The following is a 20,425-nucleotide window of genomic DNA, read 5'->3' on the forward strand; positions in this document are numbered from 1 at the left end:
CATCGCTGGAGAAGGCCGGGTCATGGGGAATATATAGTCGCGACCCGACCCGCAAGACGAGGAATCACAGGAATCACTCCTTCTGATTCACAAAGGCCTGTAGATCTCCTTTGATGTTTTCACTGGAAATGGTGAAGATAGTCTGCTCAAACTGTTGTTCACTGTCGGGCCACGTCTGCTCCTCGCTCTCCTGTTTCTTCAAGTCGTCGCGGGCGTAGATTTTGCCAACCTGGGGAACCTCATCAGCAGCAGTCTTGGTTCCTTCACCCGATTGGTGGTGCCCTTCTTTTGTTCCCTCGCGGGCGTAGATCATGCCAACTCGAGGAACCTCATCGGCTGGAATCTGGGCTCCCGCAAGCGAACGGTGAGATTTGCCAACGATTCTCTCGGTTTTCTCCACGCCAGTCGTGCATTTTCCAAATGTACCATTTTCCCAAGCCTCTTCGCACCAATATCTTTTTTCGCTGGTCTCGAACCAATCTTCCACCCCCTCTTTAATCTTCTGAAGCCCGCACATGTTGCCGTTTGCGGTGATTGTCGTAAGTTGTGTTGATTTGTTTTTGTGATTTTGTGTTTGTGTTTGTGTCTTGATTTTCATCTTGTTGGAGTAAGAATGTGAGGATGTAGCGTGCTTTATGGTATGGCTGAAGAAGGGCAGGCCACGAGTCTTATATAGTCGCGAGACGAGGAATCACTGCTCCTCATCCGCATCCTCCCGAATACATTTTTCTATGGCGCATGGGGTACACCGCAAGTTCTTCGATGACTCCTTGGTCTTGGTGCATTCGGCGCCCCCAGTGCAATATCCAAATGGGGGCATCCCCTTAGGCCTCTCAGCCTTCTTAGCCTCTTCGCATGTAAATCGATTTCTCCATACATAATTACACTCACCGCAGTCAGCGCACTTGCCTGTGATCAACGTGAACGTGCACATGTTGCTGTTGGTGGTAATCGTGGCAATCGCAGTGAAGCTGTTTTATTGGATAGAATTTTGATGGTATGAATTCCAGTGATTGTTGTAAAGTGTTTGGTTGGTAGAGTTGGTCGCGAGGATGTAGCTGAGTTGATGAGACGACTGCCACTTAGCGGGAACGCAGACGTTATTTATAGCCGTGATATGAAGAATCACTGCTTTATTTGCAAATGGTGGATGCCTCGGCCAGATTCACTGGATTGATAGCACAAGCTGTCCACTGTATGTTTTTTTGACGACCTCGCCGACAAGTGTTGTATTGGCCGGAGTTTGATGGTGATGTTATGGCTTGCTGGATGGCGACTAGAGCTTGGCAAAGCCGTAGAAGTTGTATGTAGTCCCGAGACGCGGAGTCCCTACTTCAGTTTCGCAAAACTTTGTGTTAAATCAAGGACTTTGCATTCAGCACACAAGACGTGCTGTTTTGTTTGGTCAAAAACGATGCCTTGGGGGCAATCTCCCAATTTCTTGTCAAACTTTGAGCAAAAACCGTCCAGCGTATACTTAAAAGTGACCTTCTGGCAGAGTTTGCATTCGTCGGTGATTTCGATGTGCTTGCACATGCCGCCCTTCCCAGGAATCGTGGTAAATTATGGTGTCGACTAGGGTTGTAATGGCAGTGATTGTGGTGACTGTAGTAAATTTGTATTGACCTGAGTTGGATGGTAATGGTACGGTTTGCTGAATAGCAACTGTAGCTTCGTAGAGCCGGAAAAGTCGTATGAGTTCGTCTGGGGGGACGACGCTTTCGTGCAACTGGCAATTGCAGCACCAGCCCCGTCAATCTCTGCAAAGGTAGAATCGAGCCCGTACGTCGAAAAAGCTCTCTTTCAGGATTCGCAGCTGTCGATGGGAGTCAAGTGCTTGCACATGTGTCGTTGGCAGTCGTCGCAGTGAAGTGCTTCGTTGCCTCGAGTGTGATGGGGAGGAGATGGTCTGCTTGGTGTCGACGGCAGCTTGGGGTCTGCAGGCATTATTTATACCCGGAAACGTGAAGAAGAATTCTTTGCAATGACGGCCTATTCTGGGCGTGTTCAGCCTCCATTTTCGCTTGCAGAATCCGATCATGGAATGAGGCGACATGACCTTTCATTGTTGGTCAGCGTCGCCCACTCTACACACCATGCTGCACTGAACTCACAGCACACCAGAGCTGTACAAACAAGCAACAGGAACCTGACGGGATAAATAACAAGCTTCCGCCATCTCATTCCCGGCTCTTCGGCACCATGACTACCAGTTCATGATGCGTTCTGCGGAAAACTGTGTTGGTTGGGCGCAACATGAAACGATTTCTGCGAGGCGAATCCGCCTTGCCAAATGCACAGCAAGGTCAAGGAGATTTGTGAATCGTCCCGTGACAGCTGCCTAGCTGAACTGTAAAGGAACAGGCATACATGGTTCCATCAGAAATGACAGATGGAAAGCAGAGGGGGACAAAACCCGCATCATGTGGGTGGGCCTTTGTGATGCCTTTGTTTAGACTCGAAGCGCAACGGCGCTGTTCAACTTCCATCCAACAAAGGGCTAATGATGCAAGCTGTTGGTAGTCATTGGACTACAGAAAGAGAGATAGAGAGACCTGCATGACCCCAGGTTCCTCCACTTTTGGCAGGGCAGCTGGTATGAGCCACCATGATAACTCATGTTACATGTACGTGTAGTCAAGAAGTAACAAACACGAAGTGCCCAGTGTCCAGGATAACGTTGTGAATCAGGTCGTCCAATAGAAGTTCTCAAAAAGGTGGGGTTTGTTCCTAAAGAACTGCATCAGCTCCGCATCCAAAAAACGACGTGGAGGCAGGCGGGCCTCGAATCGTTCCATCACATCCCATGCTCGACGATTCGCATCCACTCTCCGAGATCCAACTCCCATGGAAACGTGGCTAGAAGAATCTGGAGCCGTAGGCCTGGACGGCCTGGAGGTTGCCGACTTTCCCGTTACAGGGCGGGGCGTAAAAGCGCGGCGGCCCTTCAAGCAAGGCGAGCGGATTCTCACCATCCCAAGCGGCCTTCACTGGACCGTCAAACGTGCACAAAACGATTCACTTCTCGGGCCGGCCCTTTGTTCTGCGCGGCCACCCTTATCAGTCGAAGTCACCCTGGCCGTACATATCCTCTTTGTACGGTCGCGCGAGTCGGGCTATGATGGCCTGCGACGCCATGTGGAGAGGTTGCCTGCGAGCTACTCCTCCAGCATCTTCTTCACAGATGACGAACTGGAAGTCTGCGCCGGCGCATCACTATACACCATCACGAAGCAGCTGCTACAACGGATAGAGGACGACTACAGGGACTTGGTCGTGCGAGTGCTCGTACAGTACCCCGATCTCTTCCCGCTTGACAAATTCACCCTTCACCATGTAGGCGCCGCGTGTGATCATTGCGATACAGCCACTAACCGCACTCCAGTACAAGTGGGCTCTCTGCACCGTGTGGAGCCGTGCGATGGATTTCAAGCTGTCTGATGGGAGTTCAATACGTCTTTTGGCGCCCTTTGCGGATATGCTGAACCACTCGTCCGAGTCGAAGCAGTGTCATGTGTACGACGCGTCGTCTGGAGACCTGTCTGTCCTTGCGGGAAAGGACTACGAAGCTGGAGACCAGGTACGTGCCTTGTTTATTAGTACTTGTACATGTCACTTACCTAGCGTGCTTATCCAGGTCTATATTCAGTATGGGTCTATTCCCAACCATCGTCTTTTACGTCTGTATGGCTTTATCATACCCGGCAATCCAAACGACAACTATGACCTCGTTCTGGCAACGCATCCCCTGGCGCCGTTTTTTAAGCAAAAGCAGAAACTCTGGGCATTAGCTGGACTCGATTCGACATGCACCATCTCCCTTACTCTGACGGATCCGCTGCCGAAAAATGTCATTCGTTATCTGCGGATTCAGCGACTAGACGAGTCGGATCTTGCTTCAATTGCCCTTCGGCAAGCTGCAGACGAGAAAATTAGCAACTCCAACGAAGTGCAGGTCCTGCAGTCCCTGGTCGAATCGATCGCTAGTCTCCTGGGTAGTTTCGGAACTCGACTGGAGAAGCTGGAAGAGCAACTCGCCACGGGCGTCTACCCTGTTGGAGGAAACGCATGGGCAGCGGCACACGTTAGCTTGGGCGAACAGCGCGTATTAAAGTTGGCGAAAAAGAAGGCCGAAAACCTCTTGGCGACGGTGGAAAGCGAAAGTAGCAAAGACGGTTGGTTGCCGGCGCCGGTGCAATGTGCAAACTGCGAAAAAGGTCCTAGACAGCTGATGCTGTGCGGGAGGTGCAAAGCCGTCATGTATTGCGGGCGAGCGTGTCAGGTGGCTCATTTCAAAGACCACAAGGCGACCTGCCGGGCTACAGTCTCTCAGAAGGGCTAAAGGAAATGAATACACAAATCAGCAGCGAACAAACGGCAAAACCAGCCCTGTTCCGCAAACACGTTCCACTGTTGCATTATCGCAAGACGAGCTACAAATCGTTTCTCAGGAAAAGGGTCAATCGTGTCTCATTTCGATTATACACAAAGTAAATACATCCCAGTACTATCCCAAAGCAACTCCCCACTTCATGCCTTGATGCGCAAAACAGCCTTGCCAAAGTTCTTGCCCTCAAAGATGCCCACCAGCCCCTCGGCAGCGCGGTCGATGCCCTCGGTATACGACATCTTGGCCTTGAAGCTGCCGTCGGCAAGCCACTGCTGCAGCTTCTCCTGATGCTCCTGGTAGTAGGCCGGGCCGAACTCGGGGTTGGAGACAATGAAGCCCTGCATGGTGATTTGCTTGGCCACGACCAGCATCAGGTTGCGGATGCCGTGCGCCTCGCCGGCGTTGTTGTACTGGCTGATCTGAAAAGAAGATGAATTTAGCAAACCACGTCTTGCTGGTCACGGAAAAGAAGCAAAACGAACCATTCCGCACGCGACGATGCGTCCAAAGTCATTGAGGTGATTGAGCGCCGCCTCGAGGTGCTCCCCGCCGACATTCTCGTAGTAAATGTCGATGCCGTTGGGGGCCAGGCGCTTCAGCGCATCGCCCGGCTTCTCCTTTTTGTAGTTGAAGCCGGCGTCGAAGCCGAGCTCCCCGGTGATGAAGTCGAGCTTCTCGTCGGAGCCGACGGACCCAATGACGGTCAGGCCCTCCTTCTTGGCGATCTGGCCGACCAGCTGGCCGACGGCGCCGGCGGCCGACGAGACGAAGATGGTCTCGCCCCTCTTGGGCTTTCCAATCTTGTGCAGGCTCGACCAGGCCGTGAGGCCGGGCATGCCCAGGGCGCCGGTGAAGACGGACAGGTCCAGGTTGTAGGGGTTGTGGACCTTGAGGACGCGCTGGCCCTTGACGTCTGCGATGGCGGCGTACTCGGCCAGAGGGGCGTAGGCCTTGACGACGTCGCCCGGCTTGAAGTCGGGGCTGTCGCTCTTGATCACCTTGCCCACCGTGTCGTTGACAATGGGGTCGTTGGGCGCAAAGGCCGGCGTGTACGACTTGATGCTGGGGTCGCGCATCTTGGGGCGCAGGTAGGGATCGAACGAGGCGTAGAGCACCTCGACGATGAGGCCGCCCTTGGGGGGGCTCTCGAGGTCGATTTCGCGCGTCTCGACGACGAGGTCCTGGCCGGGGACGGGCAGGCCCTTGGGGACTTGCTTGTAGACGAGAGTCTTGTTGGCGACCATCTTGATGCTGGGTGCGGAGGATGCAAGTCGGGTTGATGTGTATGTACTCCAAATGCGAGTAGCTGGGCTTTTTTATTCGGAAAATCCATGGCGTCATTAAAGTCTATTTAAGCTCCAGAGTCCGCACCCGCCGAGTCCATCAACAGATGTGATATCCGCCGATTTCTAATCTGCCCTTCCACCCGTGTAGATTCGCCCGACTCGGATGAATCCCCAAATGGAGCCGCGAAGGCGCACCATGGCAAAGTCCGCCACGCGGCAAAAAACCGCACAAGTGCCAGGCTGATCCATGATGGCCAGGGCCATGATCCGCGGGCGGCGAGATTCTGGGTTGCGCGACAAGCCACCAACCGCAATGCCGAGGTTGGCCCCGCTTTTTCGCGCCGTGGGAGGGCAAACGGAGTTTTGGGCTCTTCCGTCGGAGTTGATAACTTGGGTTGTAATGTAATCTTAAACCTAGGGAGGGTTTATTCAGCACCCCTCCTGGCGTAATCAGCACCCTTAACTGTGGCTGGACCTAATCAGCTGCTTATATCAGAATTTACTAGTAACTAATAAGGTAATTACAACAAGCTAACCTTACCCTTACCAAATAAAGGGTTTTATAACATAAAAATCATATATTTTCCCCCTTTTAAATAGCTTTAATTTATAAATTATTTAACTAATTTAGCTAATTTTTCCTTAGGTATAATTATATAGATAGCTTTTATGTGATTATTATATAAAAAATTATATTAGCCTGGTTTTAGTTGTTTAACCCACTCTCGCCACAGTTAAGGGTGCTGTCTCACTAAGTATTAGCGCTGCCCCGGGGAATTCGTTCCGCACCAAGCCCCGGAGACGCACGGGATTAAAGGGCCTGGGGGCGGAGTATTTATCTGCCGAAAACGTCTGGTATTGTGAGGGACTGGCCATACCTGCGGCTGCACGTATGCGTCACTAAATAGTAAGAATAAACTTAAAGAAAAGAGAAAAAGGAAAAGGGTTTATCTCCTCCTTTTTCCTCTTAATATACCCTGCTCTGGCCCAAGTTTTATCCGTACCAAGTCCAGTCCAGCTCCGCCTAGGATCTTATGTAGACCTAACAATCTATACTAGCCCAGAGTTTATCTGTACCAGGTCCGGTCCGGCTCCGCCTAGGATCCTACCTAGACCTGAGCCTACAGCTCGAGTCCATAACAAATTCTTATAAATATTATTATTATTTTTAAAAAAAGTAATTAATTAAATTAATTTTATTAATTTTTAGTTATTTTACTTTAAAATAAGCTTTTTTTATTATTTTATATATAAATTTCTTATTAAAAATAAGTAAGTATTATAATTATATATATTATATAGCTAGTTTAATCGGCTTACAATCAGCCGCTGCGTTTAGGATCACAGCCTTGGTTAGTCAGGCTATTGACGATTTGTCAGGGTTCGCCGTGCCGGGTTAGCGGCCGCGCCTTGCAGCAGATCCCTCTTTGCGCTGGTGCCCGGGATATGGCCGGTGCGGTGTTCCATGGCCTTCCGTGGAAGAATGAAGGCATTTGATTCGTCGCTGGCGGCCGGGTAGGCACTTGCATCGAGGATGGGTGTTGGAATCCTCGACAGAGACAATGCCAGCAGTATCACGCCTCGCACGGCTGGGCGGAGGCAGACTGCGAATGTTGGTGGTTCAAATTGTCGCCGGACCATGTCGCCCGAGTGTAACCAGAACTGGAGTTGTCTCGATTCGGACGGTTAGTCGTGAGCAGTGACGAGGCTATCATATCGGCACGCCATCATGATGTTACACGGTGTCGTTTGTGTCGCGTCTTTTCTGAAGAATGGAATGGCAGTACTACCTACCCTTGTTTAAATCACAGATGCATCCGGAGTGACCCTTCTGCAGCTGACGGTGGAGAGCGTGCCACCCGCGCCGGCCCAGTACTTGTCATCCGCGGCGCATCTTGGCCGATTTCTTCGGCGCCGCGACGCCGTGCGGGCTCCGGAGGCACCGGCTGCACACGCATTTGACCAATTGCATTCAGCTCCGTCTTGGCCTTTCGGTCGATGGGAGCATTTGCAATGGACAGCATGGCGGAATTAATTCATTGCTATTGGCTTTGCACAAGTGATCTAATTCGTGCCCGGACTAGGCACGCAATCGCCAAGTTCAAAGCGCCAAAGCTCGAGATAACAAAAGCAGAGGGCGTGGACGTCATGTAGCCAGTCCCATTGCGGACGCGATGTTTCATTATGCCCCGTTTTTTGAAAGTTGTATATAACAATCGTTATCCCATGTCCCAAAACTCAGCTCCGAAGCCCAACTTGCGTACACTATGCCTCACCATCAACACCATGCCAGACCTGAAATCCTACAGCGTCCTGTCCTTGAACTGCTACGGCAACCTCGTCGACTGGGAGGCAGGCATCGTAAAGGCCCTTGGCCCCTCACCAAGTACCTTCCTCCCCGGTTTGGATACTTGTCTGATTGACAGGAAGCCCAACGTCTTGGAGGGTGAGGTGGAGGATTTGGAGGACGGTATCGCGTCGGGCTTTTGCGGCTGTTGCTTGACGATTTGTGTACAACAGCTGTCAAATGGCTGGTGGTCTTGTGAATGGTATTTTGCGTGTTGGACGCGCAGCAGATTGTGCGCGCATTCCTTGGAGCAGGACTCGGCGGGAACGGACGGTGCGCATTGATGAAGGCGATGAGTGATTGCCTGTGGGAAGGGGCTACTATTTCTGTTGGGTACCTGGCCATCGCGCTTTACATGATAATATCGTGGTGTTTTAGTGTACATGTATACTTGGTGGGCAAATATTCTGCTACATATTGTATTGACTTGCACTGCTGGGCATCGCACCTGTTTTCGTCTGTCTGTGCGTGACCCTGGAATGCATACAAGTGTAGAGTGAGCCCTGGAATTGCATCCCATGACGGCCGAAGTTTCTTCAAAATTACCCATCTTCACCTAGTATTAGCATGCACCTGTCGTCCAGTCTTTCGTTGTCGAATTCGGGTGATGGTGTAAGATGGCCCCTGCCGCTTCATTTTTCCACCAACGAGCGACATTGCCCCCAACGCAATAAGCAACTCGGCCCGATTTGTGTCGAAAATTAGAATCGGATTCAATCTTCCACCTATCGGACTGTTGCGTGGAACCTTGTGACAGCTGCCGCAGTCGGGAGGCTTGTTGGAATGAAGCCGACAAAAGGGGTGCATGGCAGCACAGCTGAAATTTTGTTCTGAAGCAGCACAATGTTGCACGGATAACAGCAGACACTATATAGATCCAAATAGTACAGCGTACAGTCGGAGACCTCAGCAGCTGGCAGAGCGGTCAAGAGCAGGTAAAAATAGGCTAAGAAAAAAAAATTCCCTGCAGCCTCACTGCGCACGAGTTCGAGCCCCACAAATGTAAAAAAAAAAAAAAACCTAGAAGAACCGTAAAAGTACCCTAGCAGAAAAAAAGACTAAGATATCCGGGTCGGTCAAAGGGGCAGTGCAAGAAAAAAACAAAGAAACAAAAGCAAACAAGACCCTGCCAGCTGTGCGAGGTCTCCGCTTTTTGCCAGAATAGCCCAAAATAATATTAAACACAAGAGTCTTTTTTTATTGCTGCGTCTTTCACTTCTGTGTTATGACTTATATAAGTCATGACCTACACTACCAAAGATTAATTGAGTTGTTAAGGTTTTCCATCGAAAGCATATTTACTTGGTCTCGCAGTACATGTTTGCTGCCGGGTCTGCCGATTGACTACAACACCAGTCTGGCTAGAGTGAAGATTCAAGACTAGTCTTGGCAATCGTACATGTCTGACGGGCGTTTCCAGGGCCACCAGCTTCGTTCGTCTACATGGTAGCAGTTCGGCATTATCAAGCCACGCTGAGCACCGCAGTCGACAAGTTACAAGTGCGTGTTCCAGCACCAAGTGAGGCGTCTTATCTGCTTACTCGTCTGCTGTCGCGTGGAATAGTCTCCTCTAACAGGTGGATTAATACTTCTGACATGCCGCAGGCTTGTGTGGCTTTACATCCGGATTGTATATAAGAGCTGGTCACCCCATTTTGCATCATGGCGTCCCGAACCATTCACACCACAGCGACCCCTTCAACTACTCCCTACACATAGCATCCTTTACCACTCGGCCAAGATGCACTTCCCACGCAGCGCCGCCGCCATCGCCACCATGTCCGTCTTGGTCGCGCACGCCGCCGCCGTGCCAACGACCCAAGACACCCGGGCAACATGCGGCAGCGGCAACCTGGATCTGTCCAAATGGAAACTCCAGCTGCCCAGCGGCACCAAGGGCCACCCCACGGAAATCTCGACCTCGGACCTCTGCAACGGCTACTCGAGCGAATTCTTCTCCATGCAGGGCGACGCGCTCGTCATGAAGGTGCCCGGGGGCCCGTCGTCGGGCAAGTGCGTCACGACGCCCAACAGCAAGCACTGCCGCACCGAACTCCGCGAGGTCAAGCCCGCGTCCTGGGACCCCAGGGCCAAGACGAACCGCCTGGTCGGCGAGCTCAAGGTGACGCAGAACGACGGCGAGATTTGCATCGGCCAGATCCACATTGACGACGCCGTCTCGACCAAGCCCGTCGCCGAGCTGTACTACAACGCCGGGGGCGACCTGGCCGTGGGCGTCAACACCTGCCGGACCTGCGGCCAGAAACGCACCCCGATCGGCAATGTGCCCAAGGGCCAGCGGCTCTCGTATGAGATTCGCTACGAGGGCAACCGGCTGTCTGTCAGCATCAACGGCCAGGCGTTCAAGACGCTGAGCACGTACGACTTGGATGCGCCGAGCAGCTACTTCAAGGCGGGCAACTACAACCAGGGGGAGGGTCCTACCACGGTGCAGTTTTACAAGATTCAGACGAGCCATTCTTGACATTTGATGACAATGGTTGACGGGACTCGCTTCGACCTGTTGGGCAGCGTATGAGTAGATATAAGAGCAGAGATTGCACACCCCCCTCATTGTACCAGAGTTGAACACGCACGTCGTATATAGTCAAGAACTGCTCGTTTCCCCCATACCTGCTGTTCCATGTATCGTGTCTGCTCCCTCCTTAGCAATACCTATCCAGCACCTGCTTCTCCTTTGCCGGGCTCAGCCCGACTTTTGCCGTCCCCGGCCGCTCCGCCAGCTCCGCCACTCACTCCCACGTATCGGCAATCGTCTCCCCCGCCGGCCGCACCGTCAGCCCGGCCCGGAGAGCCTTGCCCCCGTCGCACGAGTACACGCCCGCGTCGTCGCCTGGCGCCAGCCACAGCGGCATTTCCACCCACGGCGCGACCCCGGCGTCCACGACCTTTTCCGCCTCCAGCCAGCAGAGCTCGGCATGGCCCCCAGTAACGCAGTTCGCCTCGCCTAGAAAATCGCCAAACGACACGTGCCCCGTCTCCGAGACGACATTGTACGGCCCGCGGAGCCTCTTCTCCGCGGCCAGGACAGTAAACGCCGCCAGGTCGCGCACGTCGATGAACTGCAGCCCCGAGTCCCGGGGGCCCGGGGCCAGCGTCCTGCCGCCGCGCTCCATGCGCAGCAGCCACCACGGCAGGCGCCATACCCATTCTTCCGGGCCGAGGATCACCCCCGGCCTGATGAGGGTGTGGGCTGGGCCGGCGCCGGAAACGACGGCCTCGCCTGCCAGCTTGTCCCGGATGTAGGGGACGTCGGTGTCGCCCGGGTCCCATGGCGGGGTGAACTCGTCGTGCGGCGCGGCGCCCCTTTTGAAGTCGTACACGCTTATCGTCGAGATGTATATGTAGTGACGGACGCGGGGGCCGAGCGCGTCCACGGCGCTCTGGACGGCGGCCGGGTCCGAGGACCACGTGTCGATGGCGACGTCGAACGCGAGTCCGGCAAGGGAGGCGTACCCGTTGGGGGCGAGGCGGTCGCCGAGCTTGCTGGTGACTCCGGCTGGGGGAGGGCGCGTTCCGCGATTGAAGAGGGTCACGTCGTGGCCTTTGGAGACGGCTTCCCGGGCGGTGTGGAGGCCGGCGAACTTGGTCCCTCCGAGGATGAGCATCTTCATGGCGCCTGTTTAGATCTGCGCACGAATGTGTTGGAAATAGACTCGAGACCGGAGGTGAGGCCTGCTGTTCTTATACTGGATGGCGGCATGTTCGGCTGCTGCGGTTCCAGGAGCGAACAGGGTGTATGCGGTGGCGCGACGTCAACGTGTTGAGCGGCAGTCAACAAGGGACTTGTCACTTGTCGGGCCAGTGGCGGTGATGCCACTCCATTGGTCTGGCGATGCTGCGATTCCATCCGTCGTCATGTTGGCGAAACAAGGTTTCTGCGTTTCAGCGTGTGCGCTGGGTAGAGTCGTAGACTGCCGCCGATGCAGGGCGATACCAATGAGGCCATGCAGCGGCATGATGTGGCCATGGTGTTGAGACGACAAGCTCAGGGATGCGCTGGGCGAAACCTGTTTTTGAGAAATGGAATAAACGAGACCCAGGCGCCAAGACGACATCGTATGTTGAAATGTGACAACTGAGAGATGAGTTCAGACGGAGCACGGTGAGGAACTGTACGACCCTGACCCTAGGTGAATGTGGGCTCCGGATGTCATTTCTTCATCATGGCTGTTCCGACGACCCTGAAGCAAGCCTTGTAGAGTCGCTCTGCCTGCCTGTTCTATTTGGTCGGCATATCGGCGTTAAGACTGATCACAATTCATAGGGCGAGGGTTAGGGTTGGAAGTTTCGAATACAATACGCTCCAACCTACTCCGTACACGGCGCATACGGCGCCGGCTGTGGTGACTGACCCTGCTACGGCGAGAAGTCCTGGAAATTGGATCATCACGACAAGGAAGGCGAGCGGGTCATGAAGTGACTAGCCAAGGGGGTTAGGAATCATCTTCGCATGGTGACGAGTGACGACGTGCATGAGTGCTATTCTTGGAGTTGGGGGTTCAAGTTGAGGGCTTTGTAGAGATATTTGCGACAGAGGAAGAGAAATAAAATGGCGTTACTGTCCTCGCTGCACACGACGTCCAGGCCGGCATTGACTATATTGCCGTCTCAGGGGCTGTCACACGGTTACACAAGGGCTACGGTCACGAGACCTAGCAAAGACTGTTATTAGATGAATTGAGTCATGTTGCTCCAAGCCTTTAGCCCTTGTCACAGGGGTCACCTCGCTGCAGGGCGGAGTCCTTGAGGCACCTTTTGACCGTTAGAGTACTCATAACCACACCAGACGTTTATAAAAGGTTCTTATAGCTGTGTTTTTTTATGTGATGTGCTTACGGCTGGCTATAATGCAGGCATGAGGATGCACTCCTGTGATCACTAACGCCGACAGGCTTGACAGCTAACTGGTCCACCATATCCATAAGTTTACCTTGACTAGACGACGTGTTCTTATAAGATTTAACGTGGAGAGTGTTGGGGTGTATATAGTACGTGACTCAACGTAGTCCATATTTCTAGATTTAAATACTACAACAACTGCTCAGGGGCTCGACCAGGAAGTTCAATTGCAGATACAAAGTATTGACTTTCGGGCTCGATATTCAGCCGTTAGGTCTCTTGTCATGGCAACTGCACCGATGTTTGAAGTATCTTAGATTATACAATCAAAGTTAATTCATGGCCAGGCTAGTGTATTTCATCTCTTTGATACACAATCGTGATCGCCTCTAGGGTAGTATAGTCCTACTTAAAGCCCTGTGCCATTTATTACTCGAGACCCAAGCATAGCATAGCAACGGTTTTAATCCTGCCATCAGCGATGCCAAGTCGCGCCTTTGGACTCGGGAAGCTGGACTACTTTCCAAGTTGAGCCATCTATTCAATATGACAGGACGAGCAACGCCGGTGAAAGCAGTGTAGGCAACTCGATGGCGTGATGCAAAGGAAAACTCCGCATCCACAATAGTGCTAAACAATTTTGTTTCTTGAATGCTGAACAACTTGTAGACGACATCAATCACACAAGTACGAGAGTACTTCTCCGGATAAGATGCAACACATGTGGTGTCGCTCCCGCACACTGTGCGATTCGGTTCGTTAGTAGGAAGCCTATTTTAGCAGATCAATATTTCAGAAGTATGGACAAACTTATCTGTGACTTCCCACGGAACCTGCGGCCTCCCGTTCGGGTTGGGGCCGCAGTGACTTCATGGATGAGATTAAGAGGATCAAACCGTTTCTAATGATGAGTGCCAGAAAGGGGTGAAGTTGACGTGGGGCGGATTCGAGACGTGGCCTGGAGCACAGTGAAAGTGTGTGAAGTGATGGCAGCACAGTCTTTGAGACTTGTCCAAGCTACAGGACAGTGGTCCGGGGTATCAAGGTCTTCTCTCGAAATATGAAGCAGGACCTGACTGTGTGCGCACATGTCCATGCAGGTTTGCTGCCTTTACCACCAACTAAAAACAGCCGTCGCTACGATATATAAACTTGAAAAGGTTGGTTTCCGTAACTACGCCTTCCCTGACGTTTATCAAAGCAAGGGACATTATACGACACATGTCTCAAGTACACCGAATGGAACAAGACGCTTCACATTATTCATTGCACTATAGGCCAGCTACATGCGTCAGTCGAATGCGTAACGAATATCATGAGAAATATGACAAATGTCGCTAATACCCCGCTGCAAATGCTACATATAATAAACTACCATGATGACGGGCCAATGGGCTCCGTGACGTTGGGAATAAACTTCCGCGTAACAGCCTTCCTCGTGTAATCCAATGTCTCAGTGTAGACAACATTTCCCCACCAGTCAGGGAAGTTCTTACCACTGAGACCAAGGGCAAGGGCGACGATAACGACGCAAAGACGTGAGCCGATATCCAGCGCGCCGGAGAGAACAAAGTTGTACTGAGCTGTGACAAATGGTTAGGACGGGTCACTCGCGTTTCCAGACAGTGAAGAGCAAACTTACACCACCAGCCAAAGAAGTAGCGTCGGATGAAGCCGTTGAAAATGACGCCGACAATGACCCAAGGGAGAAGATAGTAAAGGGTAGCGGGAGGAACGAGGCCGCAAGCACTAAAGATGGCAGGCCAGATGATATATCGAGCAAAAGAGCGGGGGTAGCGCCTGGCGACGAAGTACTGAATGGTTGGACAAGCGGCACCAATGAACCAGAACCAGTTAGTCCAAGAGTAGATGCCACCGGCACCGAACACGCGCTTCGGGCCCTGTCAATGGCGGGTTAGAAGAGCATTCATGTGGGCAAAAATCATGGGCCAACTTACAATAACACCCCAGATAACGCTGGCATTATAGAAAGTGGCAGCATTGGGGCAAATCAGTCCTTGAGCCTGCTCATCCGTGCAAATTCCCTTAATGTTACCAATAACAAAGTTATAGGTGGCAATTTGCACAATAGACAACCAAACCACAGCAAAGGCCTGGGCGTAGAACATGCTGCGAGGAGGAACCTTCATGTAGTGGCCAATCTTCATATCAGAAATATAGGTCAGGCCGTTGGCACAGGTCATGTATCCCCAGGACTTGAACAACATCATAGCAATAGGGCGTCCGGGGAGCCTAGGCGAGGAAAAGTTAGCTACCAGAACTCCGCAACACACCCGTAAAGTTTTACCACAAACTTTCGGCAGGTAGGAAACTCACATATAGCCGAAAATCATCTCAGTGACGACGTTGAGACCGGGTTGCTGATTGGTGATGGCCTGGATCATGCCGATAGGGACGAATAAAACAATCCCAATTAAAATGCAAACAATGTATGCCCACCATGGCAAGTGAGTGGTCCAGACTTGCGAGGCGATCATGCCAAATGCAAAAGAAACAACGAAGATGATGGCAAACCACCACTCTGGGGCCTCCTTGTACTTGCGCATGAGCTTCAAGTGGATATCGGGTTCTTCCGAGCGAGAGCTAAAGGCGCGACGCCAAATATCAGGGCCATAAAAGAGCCCACAATGGAAGATGGTGGACATGAGAGTGGCAAAGGACATGCCGTAGGAAATTGAAAAGGTTGCGCCAAGCAAGATGGGCGAGTAGGCCTGGTAGGCGGTCTCGTTGACGGTATAGTCAGGGCTCAAGATTCGGGAGGTATTGTATGGTTTGGCGAAGCGGTCCCAGTTCTTATTGGCGCTGAGCGGTAAATACTTGTACTCGACGGGACCGCCGTAGGCCAGACCGATAGCTCCAATCAAGCAGATGAGGAGACCGAAACCCACGTTAAGAATAGCGAAGAGAGGCGTCTGCAACGGACTGCCGAGCCAGGATGACACACCAAGCCAATCAAAGGTGATGGGCAAGATACCAAGACCAGAGACGTGGCCGAATAGCTGGTTAACGATGACGTTATTCGGGGCGATCCAGCACGCAAACGTGAAGTACTGAAGAAATGTGGCAAAGACTTCAGGGATCCACTGGTACACAAAGGTAACTAGCGAAACGATTATAAAGAACCTGTATCGAGAAATTTGCCAGCCATTCGTACTGGCGGGGTCAGAAGGAACATGATTATGCAGCGAATGCATAACCGTGCAAGTTACTAAATTAGCAGGCCAGACCATAGATGCAGGCCAGACCAGGAAACGACGAGCAACACCAGCAATGCCGAAGCCCATGGCTTGAGTGGAGACGATAAGCAGGATCTGGAAGCCCCATCTGTAAAATTGAGTTTATCAGCACCAAGATATAGGTATAGCAAGTGCAAACGGATATGAAGCGTCATCGTACCCAAATCTTTGCTTGTAGAAGACCTCTTGGGCCAGCAAGATGTCGATGGCGTAGCTGTAAGTTGAGCCAGCAGCAGTCATCATGGTGATGATGGTGTGCTCCTTGACGTTGAACGGCCCGGGGTTGAGGTTGTACTTCCAGCCTAAGAAGCTGCGCTCCTTGTTCGGGAGAATATTGGCCAAACCGACGCCTAGTCTGAGCGGATCGAATGTAAGCAACTTGTCATGGTGTGATTAGATTACAATGATTTGTGACATACGGGTAGGCGATTAACTGCACCACAGTGGATGAGATGTTGGCGGATGAGACATGCATGGAGAGAAGAACGTTGCAGGCGGCAACGACTGTGCACAGCACCGCACCAAGAAACCAAGCTCGGATAGTGTCAACAGGCATGTCCTGCTCGTCGGATGGGGGGACCTAGATAAATGGCATTGTCAGCGTCAGCCAAACTAACCTGAGGTACAGATCTTCGTCAAGACGCCGTCAAACAGGCCAGGCGAGGCGAGGAAACGTACCGATGCGCGGACTTCGGGGTAGGGAGAGTCTTCCTGAATGAGGGTTTCGTCGACGACGGCTTGTTTCTCGACGTTTTCTGATGCGAGAGCATCATCAATTGTGTCGAGCTTCTCGTTGTCCAAGAAGGGATCCCATTTATGCTGTCTGCGGAAGGCCTTGAGCTCATGGGTGGGATCACCCATGACGCCAGCGGGAAGTTCTTCCTCGCCAGACATTCGCCTCTGCGAGAGGCCGAAACGGTCCTTCAAGCCCATTGTGAGAGTCGGTTGTGCCAAGGCCTTTACTCTATGGTAGGGGATGCAAGATTGCAACGAGGATTGTGGGAAAGATGGAGATCCCCAATGGCGAGAAGCAACGGGAAGGGAGGCAAGATCGGATGGCAAGTGCGAGACTGGCCGTCGGCGGTACATCTATATATGTGAATTAAATAGCTGGCAACGCTTAGTTTTTGATATCAGACTAGCCAAACAAAGGCCCTTGTCGAGTGGCGATCCAATCCATTCTTTGGCTTCCACAACCGCGAACCCCGACTTCCATCAGTCTCGCGGACCACTCGAGTCGAGAACGACCGTCCATCGGTATCAATTAGGTCAGGGTAGCACACGCTAAGCTTCGGGACCATGCGGAATGAGCCAGGATGGACGGGTTGGAGCATATGTTAGCATTGCGCTCTTCGCCATTGGTCCTCTCACTCCTCTCACCACTGGCCACATGAAGGATCTTTTGCTCAGATCCCCAAACTACCCCAGCTCCACACGGGCGCACCCACTTCGGCAGGGGACCAGGAGAGCATGACAGAGCGCAAGAGGCGTCAAGCGGCCCTGGATCGGCAGCAAACCATATTCTGATGTGAGCGCCCGCGCCGGGGTGGGCCGGGCAATGGAACTTTGGGAACTGGTGTACGGAGTACGGAGTATTAAACATGGAAATGGAACCAGGGCCACCAGAGGGTGTAGAGAGGGCACCAGTTGCCAGTTGGCCTAGTGGCGACGACGCCAAGGGGATGGCCGGATGCGGCGTTTCGACAAAAGGACCATGTTTGCAATCGATGGCGAGCTTTTCGTTGGCAATAGATGGAGAAGACGAGATCAAGGCATCGTCGTTTGGCTTGTCCGCACAAGCCAGGTCTTGCAAAGTCGCACGTGCGGTCCTGGGTCGCACCTGCCGCAACAAATGGCGTTTCCCAATGACTGTCGGTCCTTCGCCCCCCGCTTCCATCCTCGCCTGCATTCCAAGGCACTTCGACGTTCCCCTGGTCTGTTCATCAGGTTATGTGCACCCACTGTATGTATATGTCACGAGGCTCTGCTGTGCCATTCTGCGGCCAGAATTGTGATTGCCGGCGGGCGGTCGAACATGGCACCATTATCCGTGGAACAAGTCACAAAGGGGTCCAAGGTCCACTGGAATGGAACGAGGCGAGTCTGGTCGTTCGGCGCCACCGTGAGTGAGACTTGGGCTTTATTCGAGATAAGGCCTGCGGCTGCAATGGTCCACATTGGTGGTACTCCGTACTCGCAGCATCTCGCCCGCCTCCATGGGCATCAATGACGCGCCGAATCTATCTAAGTTGTCGAGCTTCATCCAAGTCAGGTGGGCCATGAACGCCATGATCCCAGCAGCCATCACTGGGAACACCACCTACTAACCTCTTATCTGCGAAGTTGCATGGGCATGAACCCCCGTCTCGCCTCCTCGACAGCGGTAGCTTCCAGCTTGGCACTGGCTGTTATCAAGGTTGGATCGCTTGGCAAGATGGCATTGAATCGCCAAGGTACTTGGCGACACCAACAGCTTGGGCCGAGGCGTTTTGGCTGGCACCAAACCGCCATTCAGGACGCAACCATCTGCAGGACAACAGGAAATATTCCCCCAGCACAGATTACGCTCCCTCGTAATCGAGCTACTCTGGTCAGCCTCTGGCTAGTTTGCTCCTTTGACGGATCTCACCTCCTACTGGGTAGTCGGCGAATTGGCCAACGGAAGCGATGAGCGGACTTTGGAGAAACGCAAAAGTTCCCACCAGCCATCGCACCCCGGAATCAGGACTTGGGACTTGGAGAATGTAGAGGGGGTGCGGGTGACGCGCCGATTCGCTCCAAGGCGGGATTGGCGTCTCCCAAGGCGGCGTTTTGCTGGCCCCCCGTTCAATCTGTGCCATTCCGAATAGCCGGCTTGGCTGCCCACTTGGGCAAAGGATCCTTTTGAGTGCCTTTATCAGGGCCACTTCCATCCACAGACAACATGGTAGATTGCGCCTTGTATTCAACGCCCATTGTCAACCATTGGAATGGTTGGGGTCATTGGCGCGGCTCCAGGCTCAAAACGGCAGCTGCGAAACATGACAGAAAAGTGAGCCGACGGAGCTGAATCAACATTGCCCTTTTGTCGCATACGCCTGCGTCTAGTACAGACGTGGTATCTGACAGGTAGATTCTCATTTGCCAGCAGCGGCTTCAATACTAACTACATACTACCTAGGCATTCGGGATGGGCCCAACCGTCATCTGCCATCAATCCTCCTACGTAAAACACATCGCCGTCATCATTGTTATTTTCTTCCACACAACGCCGAGGGCAGTCGATTTGTCAAATTTGGGCAATTGCCACCTCCAAGCCGGAAAATGAACGAGGATCCGTCAATCTCACCAACCGAGGGCCCACACACGGATCGTCACCAGTCCTCAGCCATTGTTGTATGTACAAGCAAGTTCCCGGCAACCGGTATCATACCCACCTACACACCATGCTCCCCCCCCTGTTTCCCCGCGCTGTAAACTCAGTCGAGCTTTGGGAATCGGTTCTTACCCCGTGGGGTCTAGGTCAAAACGAGTTTTTTTCCACAGACGGAGAAGTCAAACCCGTCAGATGGCAACCCCGGGCTTGAACACCCGTCAAGTCAAATAAATGCGACGTCCCGAATGCAACATTAATGGCCTGTGACTGGGAAAACCTTTGCCAAGCAGCTGGAGATGGGGAAAGCTGCCAAAAGTTTGTCACATGAGGTTGCAATTGGAAACGATTCCAAAGGTGGCAGTATGCTTCCACGGGAGTCGCCGGTGTTTTGTAGATGAATATGCGGAGAAGTTTCCTGGGACCCGGTATTTATAGGCCCAGGATATACTTTAGGCATTATGCAGTTGCATTTTGGTCTATTTTATGCAGCATTCAACATGAATGGGCTTTGATGGGTGCAGAAGCTAATCGTCAGCGTTGTAGTTTTATCGGCCAATGCTGCCCTTCCACGTGATTTTCTAGGTTTGTCCAGGTTCCAGTGACTCTTTTACAGGTGGCGAATGGCAACTATGTTTAGGTTATCGACCCCAGCGGTCTTGATGTCGCTTCACGATGGTCAGTTTGGTGTTGTTGGAAATACAACAGCAATTTATCGCTCTGCTGTCCTGATTTCGTCCGCATTCACCTAGATACGTAGACGAAAGGTACAGAAGGCATTGAGTCTGTAAGTGTACAGTTCCTGCCTCAGTAAGTAACTTGACTCAATATACTTATAACTACAAGCTAAATTATGTGATTTCGTAAAGTACTAGCATTTCCATAGCGACACGTGACCGATTGACTCGTCTGGTGTGTTACCACGCCACC

General features: G+C 52.4%; 7 protein-coding genes across 7 annotated transcripts; 2 read left to right on the forward strand and 5 right to left on the reverse strand.

The window, feature by feature from the left end:
* Positions 1–73: 73 nt before the first annotated feature.
* On the reverse strand, positions 74–598 carry G6M90_00g001490 (uncharacterized protein; the record flags this gene model as incomplete). Its single annotated transcript, XM_014687439.1, has 1 exon — positions 74–598. The coding sequence occupies one exon, from the start codon at positions 596–598 to the stop codon at positions 74–76; it is 525 nt and encodes a 174-aa protein (XP_014542925.1).
* Positions 599–2,847: 2,249 nt separating this feature from the next.
* Positions 2,848–4,342, forward strand: SETD3 (Actin-histidine N-methyltransferase; the record flags this gene model as incomplete). The annotated part of the gene is made up of 3 exons (XM_014687438.1): positions 2,848–3,336; positions 3,386–3,580; positions 3,638–4,342. The coding sequence occupies 3 exons, from the start codon at positions 2,848–2,850 to the stop codon at positions 4,340–4,342; spliced, it is 1,389 nt and encodes a 462-aa protein (XP_014542924.1).
* Positions 4,343–4,530: 188 nt separating this feature from the next.
* On the reverse strand, positions 4,531–5,634 carry RED1 (NADP-dependent oxidoreductase RED1; the record flags this gene model as incomplete). Its single annotated transcript, XM_014687437.1, has 2 exons — positions 4,531–4,809; positions 4,873–5,634. The coding sequence occupies 2 exons, from the start codon at positions 5,632–5,634 to the stop codon at positions 4,531–4,533; spliced, it is 1,041 nt and encodes a 346-aa protein (XP_014542923.1).
* A 1,404-nt stretch (positions 5,635–7,038) lies between these two features.
* On the reverse strand, positions 7,039–7,700 carry G6M90_00g001520 (uncharacterized protein; the record flags this gene model as incomplete). Its single annotated transcript, XM_066129510.1, has 2 exons — positions 7,039–7,348; positions 7,519–7,700. 2 exons carry the CDS (start codon positions 7,698–7,700, stop codon positions 7,039–7,041), a joined length of 492 nt encoding a protein of 163 aa, XP_065985992.1.
* A 2,064-nt stretch (positions 7,701–9,764) lies between these two features.
* On the forward strand, positions 9,765–10,508 carry G6M90_00g001530 (uncharacterized protein; the record flags this gene model as incomplete). Its single annotated transcript, XM_014687436.1, has 1 exon — positions 9,765–10,508. The coding sequence occupies one exon, from the start codon at positions 9,765–9,767 to the stop codon at positions 10,506–10,508; it is 744 nt and encodes a 247-aa protein (XP_014542922.1).
* Positions 10,509–10,776: 268 nt separating this feature from the next.
* CSP41B (Chloroplast stem-loop binding protein b) lies at positions 10,777–11,658 on the reverse strand (the record flags this gene model as incomplete). Its single annotated transcript, XM_014687435.1, has 1 exon — positions 10,777–11,658. One exon carries the CDS (start codon positions 11,656–11,658, stop codon positions 10,777–10,779), a length of 882 nt encoding a protein of 293 aa, XP_014542921.1.
* A 2,599-nt stretch (positions 11,659–14,257) lies between these two features.
* Positions 14,258–17,076, reverse strand: isp4_1 (Sexual differentiation process protein isp4; the record flags this gene model as incomplete). The annotated part of the gene is made up of 7 exons (XM_014687434.1): positions 14,258–14,469; positions 14,529–14,787; positions 14,845–15,139; positions 15,224–16,231; positions 16,304–16,498; positions 16,563–16,723; positions 16,822–17,076. The coding sequence occupies 7 exons, from the start codon at positions 17,074–17,076 to the stop codon at positions 14,258–14,260; spliced, it is 2,385 nt and encodes a 794-aa protein (XP_014542920.1).
* Positions 17,077–20,425: the final 3,349 nt, after the last annotated feature.

This window comes from Metarhizium brunneum, chromosome 1, assembly GCF_013426205.1.
Source record: "Metarhizium brunneum chromosome 1, complete sequence".
Classification (NCBI taxonomy): domain Eukaryota; kingdom Fungi; phylum Ascomycota; class Sordariomycetes; order Hypocreales; family Clavicipitaceae; genus Metarhizium; species Metarhizium brunneum.